General features: G+C 50.3%; 1 protein-coding gene across 6 annotated transcripts in view; it reads right to left on the reverse strand.

Moving 5' to 3' along the window:
* SCN8A (sodium voltage-gated channel alpha subunit 8) overlaps positions 1 to 13,640 on the reverse strand; it is a 178,765-nt gene that overhangs the window by 19,919 nt on the left and 145,206 nt on the right. For 4 of the 6 annotated variants that reach the window (XM_047741659.1, XM_047741658.1, XM_047741657.1 and 1 more), the window contains exons 17-21: positions 13,060 to 13,530; positions 12,416 to 12,533; positions 11,729 to 11,883; positions 8,258 to 8,431; positions 2,821 to 2,943 (exon numbers count right to left, since the gene is read on the reverse strand). In XM_047741659.1, the coding sequence (XP_047597615.1) occupies positions 2,821 to 2,943; positions 8,258 to 8,431; positions 11,729 to 11,883; positions 12,416 to 12,533; positions 13,060 to 13,530 (1,041 nt within the window). The remainder of the gene's footprint in view (positions 1 to 2,820; positions 2,944 to 8,257; positions 8,432 to 11,728; positions 11,884 to 12,415; positions 12,534 to 13,059; positions 13,531 to 13,640) is intronic. The other 2 variants (XM_047741661.1, XM_047741662.1) reach the window with 1 other exon arrangement.

A 13,640-nucleotide genomic window follows, 5' to 3' on the forward strand; every position in this document is an offset into this window, starting at 1 on the left:
TGAAGATTACTATGGAGGAGAGAAAAGCAAAGAACTACATTAAGTGTTCCTTTGCCAATAATTGCATGAGTGCTTCAATTTTCCAGTGTTTGGTTTGAGGAAGGAGAGGAAGAACTGAAGTCAGTGTCCCAGGACAGGCTAGGGCTGGATGTTCCCTCCCAAACGGAGGTCTGAGCCTACCACTGGAGCAGCACAGTGACAGTCGAGCCCACCTGCATTGATGGTCTTCAGTTTGTGAAGGGTTCCTAGCTAGCGTTTTTCTAAGGGTAAGCGCTGGGTGTTGGTGTATATAAGAATCCAAACCACAAAATAGAAAACATATGGCCCCAGAGAAAAGTAACCTTGAAATAAAATGTATGTACCTAATGCTGTTTATCACTGGGAAGCTGACTGTTAGCTCAGGCGGATTCAATCTTTCCTTCCAGCAGCTACGCTTTCAGGGAGGGGCTGGGAAGCAGCCGCACAAAACAGGATCCTTAGCCCTCTCCTCCGCCCAGCCAGGAGTGGTCAGTGCTGTCAGCTGACCAGAGACGACCAAACCAAGGGCCACTCCTCTACCAGAGCTTCCCTTCCTGAATACTCATTGTTCCAAATTCTGGCTTTTGGTTCAAACTGGTTTTCCCTCACGTTATTTTTGTTGGAAAAAACCTCGATGTAGAGGTTTCACTTCCTCATGCTTTTTCAAGGAAAAGTTTATGCCTCTCTGCTCTGATCACCGCTTCTGGACCTCTGGGTCCCTGAGCTACTTGCAGGTTGGCAACCAGAAGTTTTGGGGAATGGAATTGGTGGGCCCAAGGGAAGGTGAGGAAAGGGGGTGGGGCTGGAGGGAAGAGGTGTGGCCACCCTAAGGGCCCCTGAGTCCTGGGGAGGCAAATAACCTTGGCATGAACAAACCAGCCCTGGCTGGTTACCAAGGACAACTTCCGCCAGGGGCAGGGACTGGCAGTAACAAGACTCCCGGTGGAGAAAGGTAGAGCAAGTGTCAGCTGGGCGTTTTTTCTTGGGCTTTCTTCAGGTACTACCAGTCTGGCTTTAGGAGGTTCGGGATCACCCCCGAGGGGTGGGGAGGAGCATGGGCTATGGAGGTGGCTACAGTGTGCCCAGTACTGTCTCCACCAGCCTTCTTTTACTCCTCAGTTTCAATCACCAACATAGGTGATCAACGCTCTAAACAGAACTGATAGGAGTTAGGAAAAAAGTTTCACTAGCCCTTTCTGAAAACGGGAGAGCACGGTAATCCCATGTCTAATGACCCAGAGCACAGAGTCGTCCGTGGTATACTCTCTCTCCCTCAGTCTAGCCTGTGCCTTACAGTGACCTCCCTGCACTTGTTCCAACATCTCTCTGATCTCTGGGAGAAAGACTTAGACTCCCAAGTTTTGCTTTTTTTTTTTTTTTTTTTTTTTAACTGAAAGCAGTCTGTGCTGCCGTGGACCTGACTTTCCTGCAGACGGTTTCCCGTGGGTTGCAGAAAGCTGATATGCAGTAAACCGAACCGTGACTGTGCTACAGCAGAGACGCAACTGGTGGCGAAAAGCATTTGTCTGAAGAAACTAACAGAACACAATTCCCGAGGCGCAGTGAAGTTTTCACCTTCCTGTCCAACTGGGGGTTGTTTGTGGAACAGTGCCCAGGGATCACCGATGAGGAATGGATGAAGCAGCACTGTCCTGGTACCTAGTTCCTCCACTCAGTCTTGCTTCCTGGGGGCCACTGTAACCATTTAATTTTCATTCCTACATTCTGATATTTGCACATTTAAAAACGTATCCTCGGTTTGCTCTCCTGCATGTATTCAACATCTGAATGGAAATGAGTTTTCTTGGTCTCGTTAAGTATAACAGACCTCTCTGTTACCACGGGACAACTATTACCATAAAAGACAGTTGCCCACATGATTTTAGGAAATTGACTTTTTAGCATGTGTGTGTGTGCGCACGACATGCACACACATGCACATTTTTTTTTTTAAACCAACAGAGACAGCAAAAGGGCACCAAAAGAGGGAGCCTCGTGTTTCTAAGTTGGCAAGGTGACAGCACCTTGCCCTGTTTGGATCTGGGTGGAGTGTCACCAAAGCAGGAATAGCAGGTGTCAGGAAATTTCAGAACCAGCGGAGAAGTCATCTGGCGCCATACCTGATTGTTATTTGCGGTGTCAGGATAGGGAACTATACAGCGTGGGCAGAGGGGTAGGGGGTGAGGAGGAAAGCTTTGCTATCAGACAGAGGCTGCCAGTCCTTATGGGACTGGGCTGAGAACAACAAGGTGCAATAAGAGGAATCAGAATAGAAAGAAAAGCATTTCTTTTCCCAGGGCCATGCCAAATTCTGCTCCGTTCCCAATTCCAGGCCTGCCATCATGTCTTCTAGTCCCCTTCTCTGCTGCATTCTCAGTGACGGCACGGCCACAGCCCCCACCTGGCCGATGCCCTACCCGGCACTAGCCCTGCCTGCGGTCTCTGCTTTTCAGTGGGGCCGAGGGTTACAATTCCCCTTCTTTGCACCTGGTGATTCTCCCTATTAAGTCAACAGCCCAGAAAGCCGCCCCGAGTGCTACAGGTAAGCCAGGCCAAATGAGAATAGCCAGCGTTCACATGTTCTGCGATGGCACGCTGTTGGGGCGGGGCCCATATTAATGTGATGAGGCAGCTTGATGCGAGCTCCTCGCACGGGGCAGGTGCGGGGAGAGAGTGGAGGATCAAATCAGCAGCTGCATCACAGATCGTGTCTGCATGATCTTCCCACCGTGTGATCAGTTCTAGCATGCGTAAACAGTTTCCATCGGCATGCAGAAGGATCAGCTGCTCTTAGTATCTTACCCTCATCCCTTCAAATCGTGATAAGGCTCTTAAGGGTCTCAAAGCTCTTAGGGTCCTAAGGGACTTTATGGCACCTAGTTCCGAGTAGCCCAGGGCATTAGCTATAAGGCTGACTAAAGAGACCTACACGGAAACAGAAGAGAAAAACAAAAACAAAAAAGGAAACAAAGCAAAACAAAGAAAAACAAGAAAAGAGGTTCCAGAGTGTTAGAATAAAGCCCCTAGCACTGATTACACAGATTGGGCCCCCCAGGGAGAGAGAGTGGGTAACACCAGCTGCCTACTTCAACTTGGACTCAAACGACCTGAAAGGAAAGGAGGTTGAGAGGCAGAAGAGAAAACACAAGGGGGAGGAGAAAATCGAGAGGAGGCGGTAGAACATACATACAGGTTGGCAAAGGGAGGAGGCTGAAGGGAGAGGGGGAATGAGGACGTTCCAGTGGAAGGAGAGGAGCCTGAACAGATGACAAAAACCTTACCCTCGCCCTTTACAGCCTCTGCAGCTCCCAGAAGTTGCCATTAAATTAAGCCAGACAAATTTAATGGTACCTATGGAAAAGAATACAGATAAATACACACACTCCACACAAGCCGCCCCCTCCTCAGCTCATTCACCATGGATTTCCAACAGGGACAAGCTCTCTTGCTCCTGGTTGACAAGAAACCATTTGCTGGAGAACGTGATGAGTTACTACGTCAACAAAGGAAACGTATCCAGTAAGCGCCACAGCTGGCTTTGCCGTTCCCAAGAAGGCAAGAACCAAAGGAAGCAATTTCTAGACAGTTTTGGCTCTACGAGAACTCCCTTAAGCAAGTCTTCCGTCTCTCACTTTCAACTATAATAATCCTTCCGTCTCTGAACTACAACCAGATGCCTTCATGAGAACTTGGGTGGGCCTGAAAACTGAACTTGTACTTCTCCTTATCATCCCCATTCTTTCTCTCCAGAAACAGCTCAGAATGAACTGGCCTCAGGTCTGTTCTTTCCTGGACCATCTTCTACTCTCATCGTTAGAAAAACAGCTGGAAGGATAAACTTAGAGCAACTGTAAAAATTTTAGTCACAGATGAGGACACTGAGCCCCCTACACAAGACTCTGCTGGGTGTCACACTGGCAGTTCTGGAGCCAGAAATAGAGACCCTGGAAACTCCTGGTTTCCAGGCAAGAGCTCCTTCTTCCACAGACAGGTCACATCCCCGACTGGCAGGTAAAATGATGATATCCCAAGAGAGGGTTATCGGTATCAGAACAATCCGGAGTCGACTGTATCACCCTGCTGGGGAGAAGCCTGCAGGTCTCCAGGCCTGCAGTCATGATGGTTAAATGCCTTCCTGCTCTTCCAGAGCCAAACTCACTTTGTCCTACCAGAGCTCCCAGAGCAGTTCCCATGTGGTCCCGTAACACCGGATGCCGACTATACCTGGATGCTATACCGGACTATACCGGATGCTGCCTGGGTCTGACCCGAGAGGCCTGACCGGAGTTCCCACCAAGGGAACTACCTTTAGCCAATCGAATCCTGACAGTCTGGGCTCTGGGTTTCTTGGAGCAGTCTTTCCCGTGTACTGCACCACAAATTCTGGGATAGGTTAGGATATTCCCATAGATCATTCTTAAATTCCCTCTACTGGAAAGTGGTGGTTACAGATCTGCTTGGCCTACATTGATATTTTAAAACAAATTTAGAGGAGAAAAATGGAAACAATCTACAACTCAGTTTCATTTGCTGTTTTTTTATCTCTAGCTGAGGGCTTTAATTCTTTGAGTCTGCTCGGAACTATATGAAACATTTTAAAAAATAAGTTCTTTTCTTTTTATAATGAAGCAGGAGGACTGGCAGGAGGCAGAAGTGGAATGTCCATGACCTAGTGAGAGAAAGGGATGAGCATGCTCAAGGATTTCAATTTTTTTTCAAGGATTTCAATTTTTAAAAGGGGTGTGAACCTTTGTCTATGCATGGACTCAAAATCCATCAGTGTAGGTATCTTCCCTGGAGTCCTAGGCAGTATCCCAAACAGATCTGGAATTAAAGCCTGCCCGATTTACTCCTGTTCTTTGAAGGGTACATGCTTCACTAGCATGTACCCTTCATTTTTTGTCTAAAACAAGGGTCTCAAAAGCTTTATGTGGAAACAGTAGCACCAACCAATCATTTCCCCTCCATTCATCATTCTCAGTAAGACTCTAGATGGAGGTGTGTTTTGCCTATGATTGCCAAGTGCAGTCAACTCTTAACCCCAAATAATCTACAATTGCCAGATTCTTGGTGAGACCTTAATAGGCATATCTGTAGGTGAGCCTTCCCATCTTCACCAAGTGCCTGAGATCAAATACCCCTGAGTCAACCTTACCCTGAGAAACTATGCCAGGTAAAGACGGCCAAACACTAAGCTTTGAGGGGCAATGGCACGCACGATAGGCCCCGCACGTGGCAGGGACACTCCAGCTCTTCAGGGCGGTGGGTTAGTCTGATTACAAAGAGGCCTGGGGTGGGAAGAAGGATGGAGGTACAGATGCTGCTCCCCGGCTTGGCTCTAAATGGTGTGGAGATATCATGCTGCTCAGCTGATCAATCTAGCCAAGATCTCCCAAGACAGGGTCAGCAAGGAGCCTATGTGGGCTAGTGCTTAGCAGCTGAGGGCGCTCTGATAATCCTGAGTCCCCATGCTAAGCCTTCACCGGAGGTAACCAGCTCATTGCTGAAAGTCTACTTCAAGGAAAGAATCAGACCTGGAAAGAAGAAAGGAGTTGAGGGGAAGTAAAAATTCAGGGTATCAATGGCTGTAGGAATAGAAAAAAAAGGGAGACACTAGGTGACTTTTTCCAAATGATGTGAACATTTTCAAATGGAGAATGTTTGTCATGGTCTGAATTCAGGATGTGTGGGCTCTGAAAGTTCCCGTACCTGGAACTGATATGCTGGTTAACCTCTTGATATAATGGGATAAATTTCCCTGGGGGAAAGTTGACAAAACTCTTCTACAGGACAAGGTCTCCACTGCAGCCAAGGACCTGAGCAAAATGAAACATTGTCTCTGTTTGGGAATTATATGGCTTGTAACCAAAGAGAATTAACCTTGGAGGTTGTCCGGATTATCCACGTGATTGTTAAAAAGTCCTCTTAGCAGCTTTAAGGGGCATCAAAGAGGAAGGAGAATCCATTAGGGAAACAAACATGGTGACGAATAACAGATTTGGACATCTAGTCACTGGGGAATGAGATACGAAGAAGAGCTTCTCTCAGAGGTGGAGCTAGAGTGGGACCTAAAATTTACACCTGCTGGATGTTCTAGAATGCCAAGGACACATGACAGCAAAAAATTCGGATGGTTCCAGCTGTGCAGGTGCATGTAAGCCTTCTTCCTCATGCATAACTCAGGAGTGGCCGATGGTGCAGCCGCGGGACAGACTGGGGCCTCTTCCCCCTTAGCGCACACTGCTTTATACAGTGATTGTTTGCATACATGTCTCAGCCTTGCAGGCCCTTAGAGAGAACTATCCACGTCTTCTGCTCTCTGTATCCCCCACAACTCCTGGCGGGAGCTTGGCACATTGTGGGTGCTCAGTAAACATATGATACTAAATGCACTGTTGTGTCCAAGGGAAGTCAGTGGATGGGAGGGTCCCAGGAGAGCCCTGTCCCAGAATGCTGGAGCCAGGCCCAGCAAGGGTGGAGCCAGTCCCGAGGGGTCCTGTAAGCTGGTGTGAGTGCCTAAGGAGCTGGGGCCATGCCTGCATGCCCCTCGTGGCTCACTGCAGCTTCGGGGACAGCTCTACACACAGGATGGTGTTTGATTTCTATTTGTTGACTAATAACCAGTACTGAGGAGTTCTTAGGAACCACTGTCAGGACTCACGGCAAGGTAAGAATCCAGCAATGCCCTCAAGCTGGGGAGGTTATGGATAAATGCTTGCTCTGTGTCTGTCTCATACTTTCAGTTTCTCTGCCACCAGTATAAAAGGGAATGAAAATGTTTGCTAAATAAATGCTAATGCACACAACCCTCAATGCTTTTATCAGCTTATTTGGGTACCGGGGGGTCCTGTTCTGTGAAAGATAGTGGGCCTAGTGTCCCTTTATTCTCTGGGCCATAGCCCAAGCCCACTCCTTCATTCTTAGAGCTCGAGCCTTCCGTCTGTGGGAGGTGGAGCCCTTCTGTCAGAAGGCACTAGTGGCGGCTGCTGACAGGAGTGCTGAAATCTGCCAGGACGGCCTCGGGTTGCCGCCCTCTGGGGCAGTACCTGTTTGGCTCACTTTAAGGGCAGGGGGTGACTTCCTCACCTCATCTGGGCATCTCCCTAAAGGCCAGGTTTCTGAAAAGGGAATGCAAATAGGAGCAGAGTGACATCCCCTGGAAGGAGTCATTAACCGTGGAAGTCAGAAGTCACAGACATTTACAGGAACAGGAATGTATTCTAGAGCAGAGATCACTGGTGCGGAGTGCTGGGCTCCCATTATCTGACAGAGGCGTCCATGCTGCTCCATTCCGGATCCCAGAGGCATGTTCTAGGTGCTTTACTGTATGGCTGAGGAAACCTGCATTCTACATGTACCCAACCAGCCTCCAAACACTCCGCTTGCTTGGCACTTAGCGCTCAGCTCAGCAGGAAGTGAATTCTCCACAGGCCCTGGTCCTGAAATTCCCATTCACCCCTTCTTTCGAAGGCTGATTTGGCTAGAAGAAAAGAGCTTTAGTGATTACACAGAATAAGAAGCATGCATCACAGTTAGAAAAGCCAACAAGGAACAAGGGCTTATGGGGTGAGAAACGATCACAGAAGATGCAGCTTCCACCCTGGAAAATAAGACAGGAGGTGATGGCCGGCAAGCCTTGGAGATGGTCTTGGAACCTGGAGGAGAAAAGGATTCTCGTGTGATCACCACTGTGGAAATGGCAGTGTGTGGGAAGGGGCGTGGATTTCAGTGCGAACACCACCGCTTCTGGACAGGTGGACTCGTTCGGAGGAGTCTGGTGCGAAGCCTTAAGATGATGGAAGTATCCATAAGAATGGTCAGCAGAGAGAGCTTTACTGAGATCCCCCCCACACCTGTACCCCACCTCATCCTCACCCCTCCCCTGGCACAGAAAGAGGGCACCCTGCTGGTGCAGGGCAAGAACTGTTTGTTCCCAGCCTAATAACAAGGGACGTTGGCACCAACGATCCCACTTCCCGCTCCTAATCTCTGACTCTTCCAAGCCAAACCACCAGAGCCCAGAGCTGGTTGGTTAACCCCTGGGGCCAATGGAGAGACTTCAGAGCTCCCTCGCCCGAAGTTAAGCTCTGAGTGCTCTGACAGGAGCTTTCCCCAAAACTACACCTACATCTTGTCCGACATCCTGGGTGCCCAGGCAACTCTGGCCATTAGAGGAAGGAACATCCCTGCTTTTGTTTCCCTACAAGAAGGGGTGGGAAGTAGAAAGCAGGACACGTACAGCCACAATGAGGAAGTCCAGCCAGCACCAGGCGTTGGTGAAGAACTTGACGAAGCCGTAGGCTGTCCACTTGAGCAACATCTCCAGGATGAAGATGTAGGTGAAGACTTTGTCGGCGTATTCCAGGATGGTACGGATGGTCTTTCTCTGCTCGATGTAAATGTCCTCGAAGGCCTGGAAGAGAAGCAGTGGCTGCCCAAGGTGCCTGAAGGGAGGCAAGCAGCTTGGGAAGGCCCCACCCCTCGGCAGCTCCTCCCCCTGCGGCTGGCCTATGCTGGGCTTCCTGTCTCTCTCACCCCACCCCTCGCCACATGTGGCTTCTTAAAAAATGTTTTACTGAGATACAATCCACATAGCACATGATGCCGCTATTTCAAGTGTACAGTTCGACTTGTATATCCATCACACAATCAAGTCTAGAGTGTCTCCATCCACCCCCAAAAGAAACCCCACACCTTCTAGCTGCCACCCTCTGGCCTCCTTGCGTCCCATGAGTTCCAGGCAACCACTATGCTATTTCCTCTCTTCCCATCTGCCCATTCTGGACATTTCATATAAAGGCAATCAGACGATATGTGGTCCCTGGTGACTGGCTTCTCTCCCTGAGCACAGAGTTTTCCAAGTTCATCCATGCTGCAGCCCGCATCAGTGCTGCATTTCTCTTGACCGATGAAGAAGACTCCAATGTGTGGCTGTGTGGCAGTCTGTCTACCTTCCTCACTGATGGACACTTGTGTGCCTACTTTCTGGCTATTGTGAATGGCACTGCTACGAACATTCGTGCATCTGTTTTATGTGGACATGTCTTCCTTTCTCTGGGGTATAATGTCTAGGAGGGGACCGGCCGGCTCACGTGGCGACTGTAGGCTTCAGTTTTTGAGGCCCTGCCAACCAGCGCTCCAGCGTGGTGGCACCGTTCTACATGTCCTCCAGCAGAGTCTGAGGGTTCCAGCTTCTCCGTGTCCTTGCCGACACTCTATGTGCTTATGTGATAAAATCTTTTCTCCCTGCAGCCCCTGATGCCACAGATATGGGGGAGGGTCACAGGAGTGGGAGACGCTCAGGTGAAGAAAATCTTAGTCCAACTTTCTCTCTCTGGAATTCCTGAATGAAGTGACTCCCTAACATGAAGGTAGAACATTCCCATGACTGGAGTGGAGGGCTGTGGAGGGAGAGCAGGAAGTCCTGCAACATGAGAGAAAACTACAGGGGGAACAAAAGTCCCGTGTCCTACAATGGGAGGTCCTGCTCTCCTGTGGATTGTATCTCCGTTCCAGAAGGAAGGACAGAATCAGGCTGCTGTGGATACACTTCCAATGAGGAGGCATATCACGTACTCCAGTTCCATCACTGGACAGCTGGGAGAGGTCATGGTCCATCGTTCTTCTCAGGGGTCTTTTGTACAAATAACCCCCCTCTGCTCAGTGAAATACTCAACAGCTTCCATGCCAAGTTTCCCCTTACCTCTCTTTGCAGAGATTCATTCTGTCACCCAAATACGTGTGAGATGCCCAAGACTGAGCTTCCGGTCACTGGCAGCTCTATCCACCCCTCCCACCCAAAGTCCCGTCATAACCCCACTCTCGGCTTCTCTCAGACATTTTAGCTGTGGCTTCACTTCACTTTTTTTTTTTTTTTTTTTTTGAGAGAGAGAGTGTGAGCTGGGAGAGGGGGTGAGGGGCAGAAGGAGAGAGAGAGAATCTCAGGCAGACTCCCGCTGAGTCTAAAGCGGGGCTTGATCCCACAACACTGAGATCATGACCCGAGCTGAAATCAAGAGTCAGGCGCTTAACTGACTGAGCCAGCCAGGCGCCCCTTCACTTTGCTCTTCTTAGGTCTCATGCCTAACTGCACAGGGTCTTCAAGTACTGAGCCAAGTGCCCCCTGTTTTATTCATCTACAATAAAGAGAAACTATCAAAGGTGAGCAGTAAAGAAGGTTCAGAACTTCTGTTTCACTGCTGCTTTTCTGCTTTTCTTTTTTTGTGGCAATGAGAAAGAGAAGAGTCAGAGGATGAGGTGTGTTCCTTAATTCTGGATTTCTGTTTACAAGATTGGAGGAAGAGCGATGATGACAGTCACAAAACACCTTTCTCCTGGCTCTGGCCTGAGTCTGGCCCTCCCTTTTCCCATGGGCAGAGATCATCCTGTTATCTGGGGGCCTGCACAGCCCCTCAGCCAGCACTGAGGGAGGCCTGTGGAGGCAGTAAAGGCCCAGGACAGGCAGGACAGTGTGACTAACCTCTCTCCCCACCCAGATCCAGGCTGCCAAGCCATCTGGCCTCCTGCATTTGTCCTGCCACATGCCTGCATAATCCCCCCACCTCTGGCCCCCCACTCCCCATGGGATCTTCTTTGCCACCTACTGCCTCCATTTCAGCTTCTCTTCTCTTCTTCTCCTACGGGATCTTTCTTTTCTTTTCTTTTTTAAAGATTTTATTTATTTACTTGACAGAGAGAGAGATCACAGGTAGGCAGAGAGGCAGACAGAGAGGGGGAAGCAGGCTCCCTGCTGAGCAGAGAGCCCGATGCAGGGCTCGATCCCAGGACCCTGAGATCATGACCTGAGCAGGAGGCAGAGGCTTAACCCACTGAGCCACCCAGGCGCCCCTCCTACGGGATCTTTAACACTAAATTTAACATTCTCTTGCTATTTTCTGCACCCAAATTAGGCTTTGCTTCTATCCCTACGTGAATGTGCCTGCCTTTTTTGAAAGCATTTCAAAATTCTGCATTCTTCAGCTTTCCCTTAACTCAAACAAGGAGAATGTGCCACGTCTCTAAGTGCCTACTATCCTCAAATCTATCCAACTGGGGAACAACTCCCTCACTCCTGACCCTGTCCAGGTCTCCTCAGTTATAAGCCAGCTAAAATAAAAGCAAAAGCCCAGATAATGAGCTCCCACAGGGGAGAAGCCCGCGAGTCCAGTGCCCCCTGAGCCTCACCGATCAATGAGAAGCACTTCCAACTCTGTGAATATGAACAGCCTTTACACCAGAGACCTGGCTCTTTAAGTATCTGCTAATGCCATGAGTTCTCCCAACCAGTTAGGGTGTGAGGGGAGATAGGGTAGGGGAAGCCAACCTCCGTCCCATCTGGGGCAAGTGAAAAGTAAAGAACAGGATATTTGGGATACTAGGTGAGGAAGGGAAGATCATTTGAGGAAGTTGCTTACAACGGGGCAAACTAAGCAGTGAAGAGAATTAATTTGTGCTCTCATTCTGATAGAAAGGGGGTCTTAGATGTGTGAGGTGTCACGCTGAGTGTAAAGAAGATCAGGATGTGGGTAAGTGGATTCTAATCCTAAAAGCGCAAAACATCAGGCCAAAGCACTCTGGCAGACCGTCCTGCTTGGGGCCACAGCCATCTGTGCTCTCAGAGGCACTGGGCTTGCGCCCCACCTGGACCCTCCCCCAGCTCCTACAAAGCCTTTCCCAGCCCATCCCTCCCCGTCCTTTCCCCTGGACTCACCAGGGCGCCACTGCTGAGCAGAATCATGAAAATGATGAAGGTCTCAAACCAGTTGTGCTCCACAATGAGGAAACAGGTCTTCCTCAGGATCCACCAAGACTTGCCAAGCCCTTCTTCGATGTTGACCTGGCAGCACTTGAATCGCTGGACACAGCCTGGCACCAGCGGGAGAGGCAGGTCAGCGCGGGAGCGGGCCCCGCCCAGACCGGACCCCTCCTTGGCCTTCTGACCCCAGCAGGCGCTGTCCCACCACGCAGCCGGGAGCACAGGGGCTGAATCAGAAGGCCTGCCTCAGCCACGGAGGGTGCCAGGGCTGGGGCGATGCTGCAACGCTACGGGGACAGGACCCTCTGGAGTTGGGAAGATGTCCTCTAAAGAAGCCGTGAGAGGGAGGAGAAAAGGGGAGTCAGGAGGCAGACACAGCCATGACACGACAGGCCTTGCTATCGGAAGTTTTGGGCTGACGCCAAGAGAAAACGGACAAAGAAATGTTTGCAAATAGAAACTCGCTCTAGGTAGGAACCAAACATGGGAAACAATATCAACTGGCTTCCAGAGGAGGAGGTGGGGAACAAAGCTCTTGAGGGTGGCCACGGAGCCCCCACGCGGAGCCAACCACTGGCCCCGGTAGAAATCCGCAAGCAGTGCCAGGGCCACGGCCCCCCCCTTGTCCTTGCCCCTTTGCACCTTCTGTGAAGCAGGCATCTGGGTCCAAGTACTCCTCGGGCTGTTCCACTGGGACTTCTTCTACTTCGGGTTTGATATCGATGGTGCTTCCTTCAGAGGAGCTAGTGTCATCCAGTTTCTAGAGTGGCAAAGAAAAGGGAGTTTAACCAACTCTGCGCGACACTTCCCCTCCGTGCTCTACCTTGGACACTGATGAAGGACCAGACAGGACTCTTTGCAATTCTTATGACCAGCTCATCACCGTCCCCTTGCAGAGGGGCAAACAATTACCAGAGGGCCCTCAAAACTTCTGTTGGGACTGAAGCCTGCTCACAGATGAGGGGTCCACCTGAAACGGAAGGGGGCTATTGGTGGGTCTCAGCGCTACGGCTCAGACGGATTACTGGCAGGGAAGTACTGGAGGATTTGCTCCAGCCTCTGACTGAGATGAGCCGGCAGCAACGGAGACAGATCTAGGAACATCTCAGGAAACTAGGTCACCCCGGGGAGGTCTAGAATGACAGTGGGTATTAGGGTTGGATCTCAAACCTAGCTGGCTATTCCCCAATCTCTCTACCCAGCCCATAGCTGAACCAGTCCCGGGACCTGCCAGGGCCGCTTGTTCCCACACAGAATCAGGGCTGGGTTCTAGACTGGGACCTTACATCTTTGCTGCCTTCAGGATCCGACTCGCTGCTAACATCCTCTGTGTTGAGGTTCTCAAAATCAGACTCGCCTACAGCAATGGGCACCCGCACGGTCAAATTGGGATTGTTGATGAAGGACATGTGGTCCTCGTCGATGATATACTTCTCCACGCTGCTGCCAATGCCACTGGTCGTGCCGTTGCCGTTCTTCTGGAAGTCACCGTTCCGGTGGATGTCTGCACCAGTGTGGTTGGCGATGCAGTTGGCCTTCTTTTCATAGAGCTCGTCCAGGGGCTTCACTTCATCGGCCTCACGCTGCTTAAAGTGGGCCTGCATGAAGGCGTGCACTTTCAGTTTGGCCCAGGCCACCCCCTTCTTTATCCGGATGACTGAGATTTGTAGGTTGTTCATTTCTCCATCGTCGTCCGTGGCTGCCAGATTGTCTGCACTGAAGGAGCTCAGAAGCAAGGCCAGAAACAGGTTCAGCACCTGTACCAGTGGCATTAGGAGAAAGGAGAGTGAATGTAGACAGTATGACGTGAAGTCAGCCATTAAACTAGGATTAAAATTGGAAGCCCACAGACTTCTGTGACAGGCAC

This window comes from Lutra lutra, chromosome 8, assembly GCF_902655055.1.
Source record: "Lutra lutra chromosome 8, mLutLut1.2, whole genome shotgun sequence".
Taxonomy (NCBI): domain Eukaryota; kingdom Metazoa; phylum Chordata; class Mammalia; order Carnivora; family Mustelidae; genus Lutra; species Lutra lutra.